Source organism: Physella acuta, unplaced genomic scaffold, assembly GCF_028476545.2.
Source record: "Physella acuta isolate Inbredline_101_S28 unplaced genomic scaffold, ASM2847654v3 ptg000551l, whole genome shotgun sequence".
Classification (NCBI taxonomy): Eukaryota; Metazoa; Mollusca; class Gastropoda; family Physidae; genus Physella; species Physella acuta.
Window position 1 is genome coordinate 83866 of NW_026732070.1, and position 23823 is coordinate 107688.

Here is a 23823-nt window from a genome sequence, read left to right on the forward strand (position 1 = left end):
ACTCAAAAATGACTCAAAAATGTCTCAAAAATGACTCAAAAATGACTCAAAAATGACTCAAAAATGACTCAAAAAATGACTCAAAAATGACTCAAAAATGACTCAAAATTGACTCAAAAATGACTCAAAAAATGACTCAAAAATGACTCAAAAATGACTCAAAAAATGACTCAAAAATTACTCAAAAATTACTCAAAAATTACTCAAAAATTACTCAAAAATTACTCAAAAATTACTCAAAAATTACTCAAAAATTACACAAAAATTACTCAAAAATTACTAAAAAATTACTCAAAAATTACTCAAAATTACTCAAACGTAGTCGGAGTGGGGGAGGGGGGGGGGGGGGGGAGGTGTTATGGAACTTACATTTTGTACTTTTTAGATTTTCATGATTACATTATTGCGGTATTGTTATTAGTGACGGCGTGGCCTAGCGGTAGAGTTAATCTGCTCGAATGGAGTTTCGTCTGCTTTAATTGTATATATACATAAACATATATATGTATACACATTACAATTTTATTTAAATTATATACTGATGTGTAAGTATGTATTTTAATATTTTACTTACATATATTTAATAGTTATAAACTAGATCTGATTATATCATTTGCACTATGTTGATTTTGGAATGCGAGCCTATAATTTCACAATACACTGCACAATAAACTTCAAGTCAAGGATCTGTTGGCGATTCGTTCACTACAATGTTCAAACGAAATAATTTAAAATATGAGCCTCATTCTCTGCGCGCATCAACTTTGATCTGGGTCCACCTGCGTCCCCCCCCCCCCCCTTCTGCAATAGTTTCAATGATCATGTATCTCTATGCTAGATGTTTGGTACAATACAGTTGGTTTTTATTACAAGCTTTTATTACACTCACTTCCTCGTCAGTTTGTCTGTCTAGATCGAAACGCCCGTGTGAAATTGCAGGCACTTCTAACTAACAGATACGGTTCGTAATTGGTACGTGGATCCATACATGAAGTCAATGCATCGTGACATTCAATTTGACTTAATTGGTCGCCTAATTAATTTTTTATGAATAAATTAAAATTTGGACCGAATTAGTAGGCAGTTCTATCAACACGCGTCATGACGGCCGTCTTGGCAGAGTTTCTTCCAGGCATCACTAAGCCCCCCCCGAAAAAATTCTACCGCCCCCCCCCCCCAAACGAAATGAAATTTATATACTTTATATAGAAAATATATACTTTTAAAAAATTACTTTCTTTAAATATATTAATGCACTACTATTTATATCACTATAATTAAAAGCGTGGGCCGCTTGTTTAAATACTTATTATTATAGCGGCCCACGCTTTTAATTATAGTGACATAAATAGTAGTGCATTAATATATTTAAAGAAAGTAATTTTTTGTATATAAAGTAACCGCAGATTTATTATATTTTTAAAAATTATTTTATATTTAATAAAAATTGTATTATTTTCTTCATTTTAGTGCATTTATAAAAGCTTGTAATTATAAACGTTTTTATGAATGTATTATTTTATCGCTAGGAATGTAGGATTCCTTTAATTACTATTTCTTAAACGTCCCTTAATTCTAAGGGATCCAAAATTTAATTCAGATATACACTTGGACCATTGCATTAATTAAAAATAATTGACTGGTACTATATATATTTAAATCTTAGCTTTGAACAAGCTAAAGGCTTAAGTTTTGTATTATCTTAAAATTTTAAATTGTTTTCCTTAAAAAAAATAATTTCATTTTTTGTTTACAAACAATTATACTGCATTAATATTTGTTGTAAAATATGATAGCAGCGTTTGACTGTTTTCTATACAGATGGTTAATTAGATTTAATTTTATTTTAGGTGTTTGTTTCCCTTGATTGTTTTTTTAGGAATATGGGAGACAAATGCTGTCGCTGGAAACGAAAAAAAAAATTATCCAGCAGACAATTAGCTGAGCGTTTTGAGTATCTTATCCGAGTAGTAGATGCGTATTAAGGGCGTAATGTGACAGATACCTGACAGAGATGGGTTGACACTAAGGGATCCGACCACGAGATTTTCAGGGTAGTATTGTTGCAGTCTATAGCCCGACCAACCACTAACCAACAAAAAGTAATTGACTGATTTTACATTAGTAAATAGTATCCTCTGCACATTTAGCTATTTTATTAGACTGTTTTTCTTACCATATAATCATCATTATATATCAAGCTATTGAACTAACATCATTATATATCTAGCTATTCAACTAACATCATTATATATCAAGCTATTCAACTAACATCATTATATATCAAGCTATTAAACTAACATCATTATATATCAAGCTATTAAACTTACATCATTATATATCAAGCTATTGAACTAACATCATTATATATCAAGCTATTGAACTAACATCATTATATATCAAGCTATTGAACTAACATCATTATATATCAAGCTATTGAACTAACATCATTATATATCAAGCTATTGAACTAACATCATTATATATCAATCTATTGAACTAACATCATTATATATCAATCTATTGAACTAACATCATTATATATCAATCTATTGAACTAACATCATTATATATCAATCTATTGAACTAACATCATTATATATCAAGCTATTGAACTAACATCATTATATATCAAGCTATTAAACTTACATCATTATATATCAAGCTATTGAACTAACATCATTATATATCAAGCTATTGAACTAACATCATTATATATCAAGCTATTGAACTAACATCATTATATATCAAGCTATTGAACTAACATCATTATATATCAAGCTATTGAACTAACATCATTATATATCAATCTATTGAACTAACATCATTATATATCAATCTATTGAACTAACATCATTATATATCAATCTATTGAACTAACATCATTATATATCAAGCTATTGAACTAACATCATTATATATCAAGCTATTGAACTAACATCATTATATATCAAGCTATTCAACTAACATAATTATATATCAAACAATGGAACTAACATCAATATATATCAAACTATTGAACTAACACCATTATAAATCAAGCTATTGAACTAACATCATTATTTATCAAGCTATTGAACCAACATCATTATATATCAAGCTATTGAACTAACATCAGTATATATCAAGCTATTGAACTAACATCATTATATATCAAGCTATTGAACTAACATTATATATCAAGCTATTGAACTAACATCATTATATATCAAGCTTTTTAACTAACATCATTATATATACACAGCGCTTGTGATCAAAGACCCTCTGCTGAGAAAACACCTGTGGTCAAACCCCGCTGTGGTCAAAACCCCTATGATCAAACCCCCTATGGTCAAACCCCGCTGTGGTCAAACCCCCTATGGTCAAACCCCCTATGGTCAAAGCACCTGTGGTCAAAGGTCCGCGCACCGAACTAACACTTGAAATAAATTCACCTGGCTGTGAGAACTATCTGCTCCACCACGTACAGCCCTCTCAAATCCACCATCCACCATCCAATACTGTCATTATCCGTGCTCTGACAGTGTCGGCTGTCCAGATAGGAATCCACCGACCCGTCATTGCCCAGATCGGCGGTCATGTAACCGGCGTCGTAGAAGGGAAAATCCGAACTTTGGTAGGCCGGTTTGTACAAGGCGGCGTTGAAGAGAACACCGGACGTAAACGAAGTCGGTATGGTGGTGGCACATAGAAGTAGAGGTAAGATTATAGAGAACATTGTGGTGACGTCCCCTATCTGCTGTTGCTAAATAAAGCTGTTGTGATGTTGGTATAGAGAGAGTTTGTTTGTAATGAAGGTGACCACTATTACGGTGTAGTCCCAGCCCCTTTACAAATCTGTTATTGATTGATGAGGTGCGTTAAACCTGCTATCAGTGGCGTTGCTAGGTTGGGTGTCACCCGGTGCGGCATCTCATTGTTTTACCCCCCCCCCCCCCCTCCCCCAAAGAAAAAGTATAGGCCACACATACATACATATTCAACAAAACTTTTTTCCTCTAGAAATTTGGCAGGTGGTGTCACCTCCCCCTCTCACCGGGTGATAGCTTTAAAGTGTGCACAGTTAATAGTAACGACGTTTATCTACAGTCGGTTGTTAATACAGCTAAATGTAGTATTGTTTTCTCTATAGTTAGCAGGTTTGAGACATAGTGTAAACCCCCCCCCCCCCCTCCCACCAAATGTCGGGAGCTTTCATTTGTACCTATAAGACTTTTTTAAAACTATAATTAATCATTAACCAAACAGACAAAAAATTTTTTCTTCTATATATTTTGCAATTTTTTTTCCTTGGTGTCACCCCCCCCCCCCCAAGTGGTGTCATCCGGTGTTAAACCTGCTGTTGATTTATGAACTGAGTTAAACCTGTTAATTAACGAGTGTTCAACTGCGTAAAACCTGTTATCGACTGTTGAACAGTGTTACAGCTGCTATTGAATGTAAACTGTTTAAACATGTTGATGAATGTTGAACTGTTTTAAACTTGCCATTGACTGTTCCACTGTGTTAAACCTGCTATTGAATGTTGTACTGTGTTAAACCTTCTATTGAATGTTGAACTGTGTTAAACCTTCTTTTGAAAGTTGAGCTGTGTTAAACCTGCAATTGAATGTTAAACTGTGTTAAACTGTGTTAAACCTGCTATTGAATGTTAGACTCTGTTAAACCTTCTTTTTAATGTTGGACTGTGTTAAATCTTCTATTGAATGTTGGACTGTGTTAAACCTTCTATTGCATGTTGAACTGTGTTAAACCTGCTATTGAATGTTGGACTCTGTTAAACCTTCTTTTTAATGTTGGACTGTGTTAAATCTTCTATTGAATGTTGGACTCTGTTAAACCTTTTATTGAATGTTTAACTGTGTTAAACCTGCTATTGAATGTTGGACTCTGTTAAACCTTTTTTAATGTTGGACTGCGTTAAACCTTCTATTGAATGTTGGACTCTGTTAAACCTTCTATTGAATGTTTAACTGTGTTAAGCCTGCTATTGAATGTTGGACTCTGTTAAACCTTTTTTAAAATCTTGGACTGTGTTAAACGTTCTATTGAATGTTGGACTCTGTTAAACCTTCTATTGAATGTTTAAATTGTGTTAAACCTGTTATTGAATTTTGAACTTTGTTAAACCTGCTAATGCTTGTTGCCTGGTTAAACAGCATTCACTAACCAACCCCCCCCCCCCTCCCCTCGTGTTTACATCCAAGCTCTCCATGGTCGGTGATCAAATAAAAGTCAAGACAGCTAAATACGATTGTGTTGACCAATCACACCAACTAGTCTCTTATCAAGAGAGAATTCAGAAAATAACAATTAAGCAGTTTAGAAAATAATTGTGTTTACCGTAAAACCTTTGTTTTATTGGGGCCTTGTTTAGTTAGTGGTTAGCTGTAAAGTTGATTGATTACGTAATTAATGATTTTGCTGCAGCGATTATAAAGTACAACGAGTTAATTGTGTCTTTGATTAATTTCATTATTTATGTTAATTAATCTTTAGTTAGAGCAAAGAGCACAGAGATAGCGTTTCTGCTATTTTGGTCCACGGACTATTATTGTACAGTTTCATTTTGTTAGAGGTTATATGCTTCAAAAGAGTGGAGTCCGCGTCATACTATGTTTGTTATAAAAGAGTCATGGATTGTGGATTCAATGTCGTTATATCGCGATAGTGGAGTCAGTGTCAGGACAGTTGGTTTTTGTTTTAAAATAATTTTGTCAGCTGTATACTCAAACGTTATATCTTGTTATAACTTGAGTCAGGTGGTCAATCTTGCATGGATTACCTCAAGTCCTACAAACCGTCTGGAATAGAAACATCTCGTATAAGCTGACGTGCGATAATGTATGTATCACATCTGTTGTACAATACAAGCACCATGTTTCGCTTCAAGGCCGAAATTTTCTGTTCGGACAACAGTTCGGACTTATGACTGTAGGACGTCCCTGAGCCCACCCAGCTCTAACGAGTACCTGATTTTTAGTCAGTGAAACAAAGGCGGCTGGGCATAGTGCTGAACACAATATTCCTTTGTATACCGAGGTAATGGATGAACTCTACTTCATCTCCCCAAGTGTCTTGGGCACGAATGTGATATGAGATGTTGTTTACTAGTGTCAGGGATTAAAATATAGCCACCTGTACTCACCTGTCTGTGGCACCGATGACGTCACCTACCCCAACACCTGTCTGCTGAGCCGGGCCAGGTGCCACAGCCCGCCCTGGCGCCCTGTCCGGTTCGCCCACAGTGGCACGTGCAGACGCCGCGTGCCGGGTCGTCCCTACCAGTACTAGCGTGAGCTGACTCTAAACTTGGAACTGTTAAGGTGAGTAAAAAATGTGGCACGACTGTGCATAGTGAGACATCAAGCACACACACACACACACACACACACACACACAAACACACACACGTACACACACATATATATATATATATATATATATATATATATATATATATATATATATATATATATATATATAATTATTTATTTATATAATAATATATTTATATATGTATATATATATAGACATAATAAAATGCACTAATATGTTAGTCAAGATGTATAAGTTACAGCATACTTTTAGCTGTTTCCTTTCATAACACGTTCCGACTATTTTAAAAATCCAAACAATCTCTAACATTGTAGTCATATAGTTATTTTACAGTTGTACCGTTTTTGAGAAAAATGTTATATCTAGTACCGTTTTTAAAACCTATGGCGATGATTGAAAAAGAGAATTGTGATTTGCTGACAGAGAGCCAGAATACAATTTACTTCATCCAACTCATGCTGGGTACTGTTTTGAGCTGAGTAAGGATTCAAAATCAGCAATAGTGGAGTAGTTAACAAGTATTCTAAACCGCTTCGCCAAGGCTCCAAAGCATAATCTATTTTCTACAACACAGAACTCTATAGAAAGGGGAGCCTACTCCTGTTGTCCCTTGTTTGCCAGTTCTATATCGACTTAATTCCCATGCACTATTTTTTATTTAATTTAAATAATTTTCAGCATTGTAAAAGTTATGACAATTAGGCTTTTTAAATTCATTGTAAAAATAACATGTGCCAACCCAATAAAAGCTACAGTGAAATCAACTTACCTAATGCAGTTAGTAAAAAGTCGCTGTGTTATTTGACTTACCCTGAACGTTTGTTTTCTTTTCCAGAATGTTCGCACAAGACAACGTCAACTACACTTTAACTATATGTGTACAAATAATAATCATTAAAAATACGAAAGTTTTTTTTTAAGCAAAAAATCTGCGAGTTAAATAATGAACCATCACAGATAAACGCTGGTGTTGTCTTTGAAAAAAACATTCATCAATTACGTAATGACGAAGAATTGATAACAAGGTTTCTTTTAACATAAGTCTTACATTTATTCTTAAAGGTTTTATAATACTTTATATGTTTTATGTTCAAAACTACAAATGTATGTTTACATATTTTAAACAGTTTCGGAATTAAAAAAAAATAATTATACACTGTTCATAGAAAATGGTAAACCTTTTCTTAAAGTCCATGTGTAATAATCTAAAATCTCATTACTCTTCAACTTTGATTTATATCCATGTCTATCTCCCTTTTACTTTAGCCCACTTCTGAATTTGTCTCTCTGATAGATCTACTCAGTTCGTGCGTTTATCTCGATACAAAACAAGCGAGACATCTTCCGATGTTATTTTTAAAATGTCCCTTACATCGAAGGGATCAAGAAATAGATATTCGAAATAAAACGTTTTTTTACGTGTATTGTACTACCAGGTGCTCTATATTAAAACATTTGAACGTTAAAACCTGAACGTCTTTGATTCCTAAAATTTAACTCAAAATAATTGATGTTCATAAAACTCAAATTAGTCTATATTGATAATTGTACTGCTAAACTTAGCAAAGTAAATAAAATGATATTAACATTTAAATTTCTTTTGTACACACTTCATTATATATTAAGTTTTATTTTAAGGATTAAGTTATGGTTTGTTTCCCTTGAATTCTGTTTAATATGTATATGGGAGACAATTAATCCGCCTTTAACAAAAACAAAAAAAAATTTCCCGCACGCAATCGTTAGTTCTTGCTATATTCCCCACATAAGTAACAGGTGTTAAATTTTTTTTCCCACAGTTTGATAATCGAATCTTTTTTAAACACTTCTTAAATAAATGACACAGGTTCTTTTTGTAGGTCTATAAAATTTGATAAGGTTTACACATTTAAAATGTTATTTAGTCATTAAATATTAAGAAAGAAAAAAGGAAATCGCACGACGTACCATCACGAACCACGATTGTGTTGGGCCGTGATCTAGAAATAAAAATTATCTTCTTATCAGCACCTATATACACTCGAGCCTGTAGGCCTATATGTACGTATATGTCGTTGACACCATCCGTTACGTATATGTCGTTGACACCATCCGTTACGTATATGTCGTTGACACCATCCGTTACGTATATGTCGTTGACACCATCCGGTACGTATATGTCTTTGACACCATCCGTGACGAATTTGTGTCGTTGACACCATCTATGACGTATATAAGAAGTTGACACCATCCGTTACGTATATGTCTTTGACACCATCCGTTACGTATATGTGTCGTTGACACCATCCGTTACGTATATGTGTCTTTGACACCATCCATGACGTATATTTAGTTGACACCATCCGTGATGTATTAGTTTCGTGACGTCAAGGGTTCCACGATAAAGAAATATCACGAAACCTATACTTGTTATCTCACTCTGTGCTTTTTATTTCTATGTCACGCTGTCGTACTGTCTTATTTGAACTGTCATCTTGTGATCGAAATTCGACCATTTTCTACCTAGGCAGAAAATTGTCTAGTACCGTAGAAAATGGGTAAAAATGGTCGAATTTCTATCGCAAGATTCCATTCAAGACCGACAAAATATCGAGTTGAATAAAAACATATTGAAAACATTTTCTTTGAATGAACAATAATTTAGAGCCAATTTTTGAAACATGTAATTATATAATATTTTTCATGTATTTTTTCTTTAATTATATTACCAGAATTAAATCCTAAGTTGTCTTCTCTTGTTTAAATACTATATATACATGGGAGACTATAACATGGACCAGTGGCAAACCACAACAGCCATTTGATTGGGACATGAAAGCCTAAATATGGGGCTGAATCGGTCATATAGAGAAGGGGAGAGGGTAACATCGCGAGACTGGAATCCCCAGGGGAAGAGGGAAGTATGCTGGCCAAGGAAATCCTGGAGAAAGACCGTAGCAGATGAGGCAAGTGTTGCCGGCCTTACGGGGGCGTAAATACAGAGAGGCGCCCAAAATAAAGTTCGATGGAGAGGTGTGGTTGCTGCCCTTTACAGAGTTTACATGTTTATTTTGAGGCCTTCAGCTTATTCACTACCTATTAAAAGGATCCAAAAGAAAGGGAATAATCTTGATCTACATCTACACTAAATATAAATTGGAAAACTAATTAATTTTTAATAATTAAAAAAAAATTTCCTCAGACATTTCCATATTTGCTTTAGCATTACAGTTTTATCATAAGCTTGTGAGAAGTGATACAGGTTTACAATAGTAATTTTATTTTCTGACATGTACTTTCATTCATTAAATATGCTTTATACATAATACAAAACGCCTAATTTCAATTTTATTTAATACTATATAATTTTATTTTTAAACCTGAAAATTGAAATGCTTAATTAAATGGTGATTTTGATTATGTTTAAGTAAATGTATACGATAATTAAGTACCATCAGACTATGTAATAAATTCAGACCATTCAGCTACACTGGTATGACTGTCAAAACTTTTATATGATTGTGCTTTGTGGTTTAGGTCTATTTCATTAAATTAATTAAATATAGGAACGGAATGTATTTATTTAAAACTGAATGTGCAATGGTTTCTATAATTGTTTGAATCTATGTCGTGGCACATAAATGACACTAGCACATTTTTTAATTTTATTTTTAATTATATTTAAAGAAATAAAATGTGCATGTAACAAATTAACAAATTATGTCTTAATTCTTCTACCCCCCCCCCCCCCCCCCCACCACCACCAGCAGCATACACACACACCTACATATCTCAAAGGGCTTGTCCTTAGAACAATGACACCAGAGTTTCTTACAGGCATCTCTTCGGGGGGGGGGGGGGGGGGGGGGCTCTGCCCCGAAGAAAGTCTACCGTCCCCGAACGAGATGGATTTTATATGATAAACATACACTTTTACTAGTGTTCGCCCCCCAAAAAATGTTGACCGCCCCCCCCCCCCCCCCCCGGAGAAAAAAAAAGTCTGGAAGAAACACTGAATGACACCACCCCCTTTTGACCTAAGCTGTGACGTAGTGTCTATATCAAGAGCCAGATTTAGAAACATTTAAGCCCAATCAGCATGTTTCTATGATTTGGCGTCTTGTCTAATATATATAATCTTGGTTTTACATGATAAAATAGGTAGAGCTAATGGGAAAGGGTCGGAAAGGGAAGGCGAGGGGGGGGGTGTTCTTTTTAAATGACAGGAATATTTGGAATGTAAGTTAAATGTATCATAAAAATAAAAATAAAATACTTTAATGGATACCTTTTTTATTTTATACTAAAATCACTTTATTGAAATCTATCTAGTGTATGCAATAATTATTTTTATGGTGGGGGGATCACGGATTAAAACTGCTTTATCAAACAAAAATTAACCAAGCTCTGTAATAATAAACGCTACGACGTACAAGTGTAAAGAATACACTAGAAGTATGTGAAAAGCGGACTTTAAGTGTCGTGACGTACATTTCGTGCCCCCCCCCCCCCCCCCATAAAACTATCACAGGTAGCTGGGAGGTTCACGTTCCAAAAGGTGATGTTGACATCACAGTACATCATTGTTTGTCGACGTGGGAGTTTGGTGAATAGTAGATGGGATATATGGGATGTGTAGGAGAGAGAGGACAAATATGGGAGAGATTATGGGAGAGATTGCTTTGACAAAATATGTTATGTGGATTGCATAGAAGTTAAATAATAAAAGGAATCGATCGTAACAGTAAATACTTGGGGAAAGTAAGGTTCCTATTTAGATCTAGAGATACATTAGTTCATGTTTCTTGATCTTGACATTTGAAAGGATGGTGTGTTCAGCACTATGCCCAGACGCCTTTTTTTCCCCCAACGTAAGTCAGGTACCCATTAGAGCTGGGTAGACTCATGAACATTTTATGGTCGCAGTCCGTAGGTGAATTCTAATTGTAGAAGGGGTTGGGTGAAGAAGAGGTTGGGTAGAGATGGGGTTGAATGATGAAGGGGTTGGGTGGAGAAGGGCGGAGAAGGGAAAGGATTGAGGGGGAGTTGTGTGGAGAGGGTGTGGGGTGGAAAAGGGGTTAGATGGAAGGGGGGTTGGGTGGAGAAGGGGTTCGGTGCTGAAGGGTTTGGGTGGAGAAGAGGTTGAGTAGTAACACGTGTTGAACCCATTGTTTTCCAGCGGCTAACTGACCAAATGGGAGTCCATTGATTGGGCATACTGCACGGGGGATCAGAGGTACTGTTTGATTCAGGTGCCGGCTCCGGCGCCCAGGCCGGTGGGTTACCCCAGGTGCCGGCTCCGGCGCCCAAGCCGGTGGGTTACCCCAGGTGCCGGCTCCGGCGCCCAGGCCGGTGGGTTGCCCGGATTGTTCCGGGCTCTCCAATGAGTAATATGGCGCTTGCATTCGTTTTAAGGAGATCCATACACAAGAGACACGGTTGACATATTGTATATATTCGATGACTATACTGAGCCACTGTTTGCATCCAACGTAGTTGAACCAGTGGCTCACGCGACGCCACTAACAACTGGGCTGTTTCCAAAATTGTCCTACTTTGCTATAAATTTTAAAATTACAATTTTTAATAGTCCCCTAATTCTAGGGGTCCCAAAAATAACATTTAATGACAAATAACGTAGGGGTATTTTATTAAAGATTTTCAATAAGTAAACCTTAGAATGTTACAAGCAGATAGCTTTCGTTCGGTAAATAATTAAAAACACAAAATTGATTTTCTTAATATATCATACACTTAAATAAGTGTATATTAATAAAATATTGCATTTAATGATTTGGAAATAAAAATTGACACGGACTTTTAATTTTTTTGTTTTACTTAGAATTGTCTATACATTTAGTAATATTAAAGAGGTCACGTTTTTTATTCTTTCCCTTAACTTTTTATATGCAATAATGGGAGACAACATCCGTCGTCGCTTGTGAAAAAAAAAATCCAGCAAATAATAATTAGTTTTTAGATACTTTTTTTTGTGAAACAAAATCAATCATTTTAACCAAGGTGTTTAAAATAAAAACACAAAAACTTTTGCCCAAAGTTTGATCGTTTGATCGTTTAAAATAAGAAAGTTCAACTGAGCATCAATCGGCGAGATACATAATGAATGTCTTTTGACAACATTCACCAATGAATTAATAACGAAATGACTGATAACAAATCAACTGTTACAGTATTCCTATCGTGTTTAAGAAGGCTGTATTTGTTTACAGATTATATCTAACATTATGTTTACATATTTTAAACTTCTTATTTTTCATTATTAATTATAATCTTGTCTCGATTTTCTCCAACACAATTACGTAATACGTATCAACTGGTTACACGCCATATAGGCCGTTGACTCCGATTTCAGCCTGCTTTTCTTTCTGCATTTGCTTCTACGGCCTTTGAATTACCAAGAACAAACTACAAGACAGCAGTTCATTGAATTTTTCTCTCCTAGATGGGTTTTTGTCCAGCTAACGAGACTCACCGATAAAATTTAAACACATTTGGGTATATAATAAAATTTAACACAGTTGACAGAACATAAAGTGGCAATCCCTTCTTGACGCCCGCAGAAAATAATTTAAAAAACATTAAATTCAGTCTGGGCATGCTTTAAATTTGATCTGTAATGACCACTTTCACCCCCCCCCCCTTCTGTATTGAACTCCACTTGTCCTGTTCCTCTATGGTAGATGTTAAGTATTATTGAATACCAATAAGCAAGATTCCTATTTATAGCCTACTCAAAGTCACTATTGCTTACATGTTTGTGTATTTGTTTGTCTGTATTGCTTGATTTGAGCATCTGCACTATGTGTATAACTGTAAAATACGTATTTATGTAGAGAACAATGTTCTTTTTTACCAACATGCTCATTAACAGACCTTAATTAATTTACTGATTTATTTATACGTAGAAATTATATAAGACTTGTTGATAACAAATATTTTAGTTTACTTTACAAACATGGCTTCTGCTGAAAATCAGACCATTTTTATAAAGCTAAGTTTTCTGTCGATTATAGTTTTAACGATAAATGTGTGGGTTTTTTTTTTTAATTTATTTTTATTAGCTTCCAACACTATTATCGATTTTAGTAGGGTACACTTCCCAAATTAATTCGAGGGTACAACACATGTATCAAGTTAGACCAGGGGTCGGCAACCTGCGGCTCGCGAGCTGCATGCGGCTCTTTTGCTGTCAAGATGCGACTCTCCAGCTCTTTGCACAAATATTAATAATTATGTTATATCATTTTCAAAACTCATATAAAATATCATAATGTAAAGAAAAACAACTTTAAACAGAATTAAAACACCTATCAGAGAATATTGAGAATATGTGCAGTAGAAAGTATACGTACAGCTGACAGCAGCTTGGGCACCAGGCCCAGCCCTACAGCCGTGCTATGGACAGCCCCTGGCAATAATTCCATGCTTGCCACTGCCGAAAGATAGACTTTTAAAAAATGTTTTAAAATGGGAAATGTTATTTTATTCAGAATGTATTTCGCTATGTGTCAGTAATCATTAATTTGACCTGAGTGACGTAGTTTTTTTTTAAAGTTATTAGCTTTTTACGGTCGAGCTGGGTACTGGACTATGGGGTAAGAGTTTACTCTGTGTTCAGTGGGGTGGAAAATAAGCCTGGTGAGAACCAAAGGACAGAAGCGACCGATACACGGTAATCAAATCGATATCTAAGCCATTTAGTCGAAACTTGCCGTGTTGAGGCCTGCCTGGCTAATGGGAGACACCTCCTGAGCCGGTGATGTCAGTAAAGAAAAAAAAAGTTAACAGCTTCCAAAGTGGATTGGGATAGGCCTTTTAGTTATATTATTTAATTACTAAGTTTATTATTCAGGCGAAACATGATTATGTTTTTATATGAATAAATATTATTTCATAGTTAAAGCTATGTATTTTAAATAAAAAATCACATTTATTTACCTAGTCTTAATCAAATAATAAAATACTGAAATACAAATGTTAGTGGCTCTTTAAAAACTGGGAAATTTTGAAAATTGTAACTTTTGGCTCTTCTGGGTCAAAAAGTTGCCGACCCCTGAGTTAGACCGATAAACAAGACGTAAGCTAATAGAATCTACGCCAAACACAGGGCAATCACACAATGAATGTTTCAAGCCTTAAATATTTTTTATAAATCTGTGTTTCTTAGAAATGGAGTTGGCTATATTAGATAATAATTAGGGTATAATTAGGATATAATTTCATTTAAAATAATATTCGGCGTAGCCTTACTGATAGCGAAGAGTCGTCTCAGAGAGTGTATAAAATGATTCGAAATATTTCAACTTAATGTAGTGCGTCTAGCTGGCCGAGATGACGGTCCAGTAGAGGCCCTGTAGGCAGAGGCGTAGCGAGGGGGGGGGGTGACACCATTTAGGGGGGTACATCAAGGCAAAAAATAGCAAAACATATAGAGAAAAACTTGAGTGGGGGTGCAAATCGAAAGTTTGAGGGGGGGGGGGGGGGTGCAAATCGAAAGTTTGAGGGGGTGTGCAAATAGAAAATTTTAAATTTTGTCCCCGGGAAGGGTCGCTATGCCTCTTGGGGGGACGGGGGGTGACACCATTAAGTGCCGCACCGGGTAACATCCGACCTCGCTACGCCACTGCCTGTAGGTTCAATGGGTTCGAAACCTCATTTCAATGATAAATTATTGTTTTGTTTTAATTTTCCCTCATAGAAAATGCACAGTGGGAAATCACGACGCATGCGATTGGTTCTAATTCATTATAATTAGTTTTGACGTTAGCTTTAATAATGTATTCATTTGTTATAGACATTGAGGTACGAGCTCAGAATATATTATAGAAAGAAATCAGTGTTGTTTTTAAAAGACAGTTACATGTAAGCTGAGGTATGACTTTTTTTTTCGATGTGAGTCATGGGACTTGGCAGGACACGGGGCAAGTGAAGTAGAGTATATATGTTTCTATGACAATAGCATATAGAAGGGATAGTGTGGTCAGACCCATGCTCAGCCAAAGTCTGTGTTTTTGAAGGACAAGGGCATTTTCCTAAGGCGTGTCATCTTTATAGATTAGGTGTTTGGTTTTTTGTGACGATATTTGACCGTGGGGAGGGAAAGGATGGTGATCTTTAATTACACGTGACGTCATTTATTGATGAGCCCCCTCATGGCCTCAGTTATCCAATGAAGACGGGTAGTCTGCTAAATATTGTTAAATTGTCCCTTATTTGGAAAGGGACCCATTTTTTTAGTGCATTTAATCACCATAATTACAAGAAAAAACGAGTGCTATTTCACATATTTCTCCATAAACTTTTTATGAAATTCTAAACGTAATGTGTCATTTATAAAACCCCTTGAAGTTCTTGTTTCATCAACTTTGGCAGTCCTTGAATACAACATCATCATCCCATCTCCTTTTAACGTTAAAGTCTCTGGATGATTGTTTTTCTGGCTGCATTAATGGGTTACCCATCAGAATATTTTCTGTTCGAATCCTTTCATCTTCTGCCTTTCTTTCAGCTTCCATTTTTGCTTTTTCTTATATCCTCCCTTTCTTTATTCTTTCTAGCTCTGCTAATAATTCATCTGTGTCATCTTCCTCTTCAGAATCCTCTTCATCTTCATCATCATCAACAGGGTCATCTGCATTAAGGTTAGCTGCTGGTATCTGTTCAATTCTTGGTCTCTTACCACTGCTGCTACCAGAATCTCTTCCTCTGACCCGTTTCTCTCTTGAAGACCTTTCTCTTTCCTCTACTTCACGACGAAAGTCACGATTTCTCAGTTCTTCTTGTGTGTCTTGACCTTCTTGTCTAATAAAAATAAACTTGATATTAAAAACATCTAGTAAAAGTAAAGTTTCCCTTTCAAACCTGACGGTCTATGGGGCAAGTGAAGTAGAGTTCACTTGTTTCTGTGACCTCGGCATATGAAGAGATAGTGTGGACAGCACTATGCCCAGCCGCCTTTACTCTTCCTAACGTGAGTTAGGTACCCATCAGAGTTGGGTGGACTCAGGGACGGTCTACTGACTTGAACCCGGATTCGAATTCGAGACTTACGGGTTAGCAGTCCAGCTCTCTACCGCTAGACCACTCCGTCCCCGCTAGACCACTCCGTCCCCATCTAGCTAGTAAGAAATGTATGCAATTAATAATCCATAAGAACTCATACATTGGAATGTGCATGATAGAATGACACTGAATTGAAAGGCATACTTTATTTTAAACAAGACGCTGCTATTGTAAATTTTAGAAGTAATAAAACTTATAATAACCTGTATTTTGATTTAGTGTGGGATGGAAGATCTCTACTTGAATATTGTTTTGAGAGAACACTAAGATCACCCTCTCCTTTACCACGGCCTTCTTTGGCTGTATCCCATGTTGCTCTAGCAGCTGTTGTCATCTTGATATGTCAGGTGCTTTACTTAAATTGTTTAAAGATTGTATTGTTTAATCTTTAAAATTAGATTTTTTTTTAATCTTTAAAATTAGATGGAAGGGGATTTACACAAAACTAAACAAAGAGTTTTATCACTTTTAATAAAGCAGTTACAATATATAAGTAATTTTGAATGTTACAAAGTAAATGCTTTTGTACCGTACATAATTTGAAATTAAAAATTGTTGATCCAAAACTATCATTAAATTTAATAGATTTTTTTGTTTAGTATTATATTGCACTTTTTACGTTAAATTTTAATTCAATTATTTTCTTTTCTAGAGAATTCTGTATGCATTTATCAGCCATGTTATGATTTGTCCTCCTTGAGTTATTGTATACTTAATATGGGAGGCAATTTAAGTCGTCGCTTGCGAAAGTTATTATCCATTTATCTAACAACAATTACCATTAGTTTTATTATATTCGCTACCGATAATCAGTCAAATCTTCATCAAGTGTTTATAATTAGAAATTATGTTACACGTCTGCCATGTTTAGAAATTCGCCAATTACTGTAAACCAAAAGGTTAATAACAAATCTATATATATAATTCTCTTCTTCGAGCCGTTAGAAAACAAGCTGCAAACGCTCTCCCTACCTCCCCACCCCTACATGGTTTTAGTGAGCTGTGTTCACTCTAAATGTTTACAAGCAGAGCCAACGATTTTAAACGTAGGGGGGGGAGGGGGGGGGAAGGAAGGGGGGGGGGGGGTTATGGTCCTTAACGAGCTACTTATAGTGTTTTAAAGAAATATTTTCAGTGTCAGCGTTGGTACTGTCGAATTCACAAATTATGAATTATTGAAAATTAGAAACAACTAAATAGCGGCGTATGTTATGCCGCGGGCCGGCTCGTTTCTTTATAAAACTAGTCCTAAAGTGTTTGAGAAAGCTGTACGTGTTTAATACTTAAAACTAACAAGGCTTGTTTACATACTTTAAACAATGTAACAATCCGTTCCTGGTGTTGACATGAAATAATAGATAGTGTTAACCTAATTTCCCGCAGGAGTCCACTGTTACCTGGGACCAACCCTATCTCCTACCCACCCCCACCGACGATATCCGCACATATATACAAGTCGCTTTAAACTTAGATAGGGGTCATCCATTTATGATGTCCACAAACATTTGGGGATTTTAGACACCCCCCCATCTTCCCCCTGTCCACATGAGTCCACTTTCGACGAGCCCCCCCCCCCCCACCAGAGGCGTAGCGACCTTTCCTGGCGCCCGGGGACAAACTATTCGATTTGCACCACCCCCCTCAAGATTTCGATTTGCACCCCCCCCCCTCAAACTTTCGATTTGCAACCCCCCCCCCCCCTTCAAACTTTCAATTTGCATCCCCTCAACCTATCAATTAATTTTTCCAACCCATTTGGGCGCCCCCTAAGGTCGGCGCCCGGGGACATATGTCCTCCCCCCCCCCCCTCGCTACGCTACTGCCCCCCACCTCATCGTGGACGTCCACAAAAATTTGTCAGGCCTCTCACATGCTGCAAAATTCCTAATTCATTTACACGCAATGTGTACATTAACTAATAATGTAATATAGGCATTTGATATTTTCGGTAACATCTATTACTAGACCTAAAGTAATAATTCTGAGTTAAACTTTTTCAACATGTCCGTAATTCAACGGCGTGTTAACTTACGTACGAATGTGCTAAGACTATTTAAAATTGTTCTTTATTGAAAGACTGATCGCGCTGGGACGCTGTGTACCCTGTCTCTCGATTTTAAAACTTATTTTACCCACTATTTTTATAGTCAGAGATTGCAGGTAGTCATGTATCTTTTTTTTTAATTGAAGATGCTGTAGACCGAACTTTTAACTGTCATTTGTGGCTGTCTAGCTATCAGCGACTATATGGGTTCGGGTAAATTCGGCTAATCAATATGACGTCATTATATTACTTTTACTCAACTTGACGCTGCACGTGTTTCCATAACAAACCGTCTCTCCCCCTTGTGTGTGCTCGCTCTGACCTTACGACCTACACACCTGACCAAGCGTGCACATTATACACGCGCTGATATTTAAATATCTCATTGTAACATGTTTGTTTGAGTTTTTAATTGAAATAAGACTAGATCTACATCATCTTACGCTTTGATTTGACACAAAATAATGATATAGGTCTATTATGATTTAGATACAATTGTTTAAAAAAAAAACTTGTAATACCGCAGCCCCATCCCAGATAATACAAAAAGCAACTAAAACTCGACCATGAACCCCCCCCCCCCCAAAAAAAAAAACACACCAAAAACAAATTGTTTTACACATTCGCTATCGTTCAACATTGTTTGATTAAGCGCGGATCTCTAATTAATCATGAATAATTTGAAGTTATTTAGATTTTTATTTTAAATGAGGACACATCTAAAAACAATTAATTTGTACCTAACGTCGGATTTTAAGATTAAAATATTTTTCAGAGTTAAAAAAGGTGAAGGTTTTTTTTATATATTTTAAGACGTAGTTCAAATCACACACGATTGTGTCAAAACCTTTGGATAAAATGGATGATCTGTCAGGTTCAAATCTCTATAGAACCCCGGTAAGCCGCGAGAAAGAACGAGACTAACGGAGAGAATATCGCGTCTTTTGGCCCAGTCACGGCCCGCGGCTCAATCCATCATGTCGTCACGGACAACGATTTGACAAGCGGGGTCCCAGTACAGAACAGCTTTGATATCACTGGTGTAATTTATGTCCTCGTTCAAACCAGTTTTTAAAACAGTTCAAAGGTTCTCAAACTTACAACATATTTGGTGTTCATTGTTGTAATTCGGTATCCTTATGAGCATGATGTGTTTTGCTTATTTTCGATTATTTCAATAAATGTTGTTTAAAGTAGTTTTTACGCGCTAAAGAAACTATTGATTATGCAAACATTTAATATAGAAGAAAAGTTTGCTATTGTGTGTGTGTGGGGGGGGGGGGGGGGGGGGGAGGGTGGAGAAAGAGAGAGTCATCCATACATGATGTCATACATTTTGGACAATTTTTACATCCCCCCCTCCCCGCGTTTACACATTGACACAACACGTTTCATCCCCCATCCTTAACATGACGTCACACCCAGGCTTACGACCCACCTCCCATAAGTTTTATTTTATTTTGTAAACTTCGATATATATATATATATATATATATATATATATATATATATATATATATAGGCCTATATATATATATGTGTGTGTGTGTGTGTGTGTATGTATGTACGTATGTGTAGTTTAACTGCATTTTTATTTTATTTTTAACAACGAATATTTTTAAATCTAATACAAATTTGACAAGAAATATTTTTGTTTCAGCTTGAAGTCAGCCCTACTTCACACGTAACGAACCTTGACAGAAATCAATCGTAAAACATATTTTTCTTTGTGAGCTGAGATATTCTGACCCTCGGGGGTGGTGGTAGGGGAGGGGGGGGGTAAAGCCGTCAGTTTGTCGACCCTGCCCTACGATTTATGAGGGAGCTGGTGTCCTCACGACTCACGACTGGTCTATAAAAGGTCGGGTCAAACATTTTTTTATGACACGAGGTCCGGTCTGTCAGCGTAGGTAGCGACCTGGTTGCTTGACATTCTTCATGTGTTTGGTTCTTCTGGAGTTTTGAGATTGTGCTTCTCACTTTCTTCTGATTTTTTTTCTTTTTTTTTTTTTTTTTTTTTTTTTTTTTTTTGGAGAAACTTTTGTCGGTTTTTTTGTCTAACAAAGAGTCTAATTTTGTGATAAAATGTATAGTGTTTACATCGTAACATGAAACATATTTTTCTGTTTACCATTACATGCTTCTTCCTCTTCTTTCTATGTTCTTAATTTTTAGTGTTGGAATGGATCGAGCCTTATCTGCCAGAGGGTTTGAACTCGAGATTTTTTTCGAATTTATAAGATTTTTTGTGTGTTTATCATTACATGCTGAGAGTCGATGATTTTATACTATCTTCAACTAAATATACATACAGTCGACATTAACTTATATTCTCGTTATCTTTATCAAATTGTGTGTTTTATTTAACAAAAATAGTTTTAAATTAGGAAATTTATTTAATATAGTTTTATTCAAGAAATTATATATATATATATATATATATATAAATATATATATATATATATATATATATATATATATATATATATATATATATATATATATATATATATATATATTTACAAGATATAAGTGCCGTAACTATTTCTTTAAAACTGGCTCTTCTTTCTTAAAAGTCTTAATTTTACTTAACGCTCTAACAATAATTAGACGATCTCTCTTTGTATTCTTACTCTCTTTATTTACCATAAAATATATTACCGAATATGATGATTATTGCAAATTTAATATGTTTTTTGTATACCAACAGATAATCCACACAAATAACAGCAGCCATGGCCAAAAACTTGATAGCCGCTCTTGTGTTAGCTCTGGTTGTGTGTGGTGAGTACTCGTATGTGTGCTCAGTGGTGTGGACGTGGTTTCTTTACAGGAGGGTGTTACAAAATATGTTCATATACATGTGACGTGGTTTGCCTAAAACGAGAATGTGTAGGTAGAGCGTGTGTGTGTGTGAGAGTGGCCTCCCTTTGAAAGTGGTGTGCTAGTGAGAGGCAGTGTGTGTGGACGTGAGTGTGTATGGAGGAATGTTGTGTGACGTCAACACAGTGTAATGATTCGTTAGTTTTCTTTCCATTTTTGTTCGTGTGGTTGGTGAAGATTACACGTAAATGGTGTAGATTCTCTATATTTATTTTTGATTTAAACATATATATCTTTCACGTTCTTGCACATTTCTTTTTGCAAATTGCTTTTTGCATATTGCTTTTTGCACGTTGCTTTTTGCATATTGCTTCTTGCTCATTGTTTATTGTACACTGCTTCTTGCTTGTAAATTGCTTATTGCACATTGCTTCTTGCACATAGCTTCTTGCACATTGCTTCTTGTACCTTGCTTCTTGCACATTGCTATTATATACGATAACGCAGCGCCATTACCTGAGTTGACGTACAAAACTCACGCCCTTCTCTTCATCATTCACTTCCATCGTGTAAAGTTGTTATATCCATCATCCACATCCATCGTGTAAAGTTGTTATATCCATCATCCACATCCATCGTGTAAAGTTGTTTGTTATATCCATCATCCACATCCATCGTGTAAACTTGTTTGTTATATCCATCTTCCACATCCGTCTTGTAAAGTTGTTTGTTATATCCATCATCGACACCCATCGTGTAAACTTGTTTGTTATATCCATCTTCCACATCCGTCTTGTAAAGTTGTTTGCTATATCCATCATCCACATCCATCGCGTAAAGTTGTTATATCCATCATCCACATCCATCGTGTAAAGTTGTTAGTTATATCCATCATCCACATCCATCGCGTAAAGTTGTTATATCCATCATCCACATCCATCGTGTAAACTTGTTTGTTATATCCATCTTCCACATCCGTCTTGTAAAGTTGTTTGTTATATCCATCATCGACATCCATCGTGTAAACTTGTTTGTTATATCCATCTTCCACATCCGTCTTGTAAAGTTGTTTGTTATATCCATCATCCACATCCATCGTGTAAAGTTGTTTGTTATATCCATCATCCACATCCATCGTGTAAAGTTGTATGTTCTATCCATCATCCACATCCATCGTGTAAAGTTGTTTGTTATATCCATCATCCACATCCATCGTGTAAAGTTGTTTGTTATATCCATCATCCACATCCATCGTGTAAAGTTGTTTGTTATATCCATCATCCACATCCATCATGTAATGTTGTTTGTTCTATCCATCATCCACATCCATCGTGTAAAGTTGTTTGTTATATCCATCATCCACATCCATCGTGTAAAGTTGTTTGTTATATCCATCATCCACATCCATCGTGTAAAGTTGTATGTTCTATCCATCATCCACATCCATCGTGTAAAGTTGTTTGTTATATCCATCATCCACATCCATCGTGTAAAGTTGTTTGTTATATCCATCATCCACATCCATCGTGTAAAGTTGTTTGTTATATCCATCATCGACATCCATCGTGTAAAGTTGTTTGTTATATCCATCATCCACATCCATCGTTAAGGTTGTTTGTTATATCCACATCCATCGTGTAAGGTTGTTTGTTATATCAATCATCCACATCCATCGTGTAAGGTTGTTTGTTATATCCACATCCATCGTGTAAGGTTGTTTGTTATATCAATCATCCACATCCATCGTGTAAGGTTGTTTGTTATATCCATCATCCACATCCATCGTGTACATTTTTTGTTTTATCCATCATCCACATCCATCGTGTGAAAGTAGTTTGTTATATCCATCATCCACATCCATCGTGTAAAGTTGTTATATCCATCATCCACATCCATCGTGTAAAGTTGTTTGTTATATCCATCATCCATCTCCATCTTGTAAAGTTTGTTAATCTACCCCCAGCCCTGGCAGACGAGCGTTACTACCACCCCAACCGCTGCGACTACGCCTGCCCCCTCATCTACGACCCCGTGTGCGGCACCAACGGCGTCACCTACTCCAACACCTGCGTCTTAAACAGGACCAACTGCAACAGACCCCCCTGGCTGTGGGTCCGGGTCTGGTACCGTGGGGTCTGCAGGAGACAGGGGATTCCAATCCCATACTAGACTTTGTAAGTAGCAGATCTGGGTCTTTGGAACTTTGACCACAGGTGCTTTGACCATAGGGGCTTTGACCATAGGGGGTTTGACCACAGCGGGGCTTTGACCATAGCGGTGCTTTGACCATAGGTGGTTTGATCATAGGGGGTTTGACCATAGGAGGTTTGACCATAGCGGGGCTTTGACCACAGGTGTTTTCTCAGCAGAGGGATCACAGGTGGTCTATCAACGGCTGGTCAAAGCATCGCTATGGTCAAAGCCCCGCTGTGGTCAAACCCCCTATGGTCAAAGCACCTGTGGTCAAAGGTCCGCGCACCCAGATCTGATATAATCCCATATTAGACTGTGTAAGTAGCAGATCTGATATTATCAAATACTAGACTTTATGATTG

The 23823-nt window shown here is 36.2% G+C and overlaps 1 protein-coding gene and 1 pseudogene across 1 annotated transcript; one reads left to right on the forward strand and one right to left on the reverse strand.

The window, feature by feature from the left end:
* Positions 1 to 15579: 15579 nt before the first annotated feature.
* On the reverse strand, positions 15580 to 16735 carry LOC131946306 (protein CWC15 homolog; annotated as a pseudogene).
* Positions 16736 to 21159: 4424 nt separating this feature from the next.
* Positions 21160 to 23437, forward strand: LOC131946307 (trypsin inhibitor ClTI-1-like). Its single transcript, XM_059307000.1, has 2 exons — positions 21160 to 21229; positions 23232 to 23437. The coding sequence occupies exons 1-2, from the start codon at positions 21181 to 21183 to the stop codon at positions 23435 to 23437; spliced, it is 255 nt and encodes an 84-aa protein (XP_059162983.1). The 5' UTR covers positions 21160 to 21180.
* The last annotated feature ends 386 nt before the right edge of the window (positions 23438 to 23823 follow it).

What these genes read in the sequence shown, in the direction of transcription:
- LOC131946307 (XM_059307000.1), top strand. Translation starts at nt 21,181, where the DNA reads ATGGCCAAAAACTTGATAGCCGCTCTTGTGTTAGCTCTGGTTGTGTGT. An exon ending in GTTAGCTCTGGTTGTGTGTG is followed by an intron (nt 21,230 to 23,231) that starts GTGAGTACTCGT and finishes ATCTACCCCCAG; the next exon opens with CCCTGGCAGACGAGCGTTAC.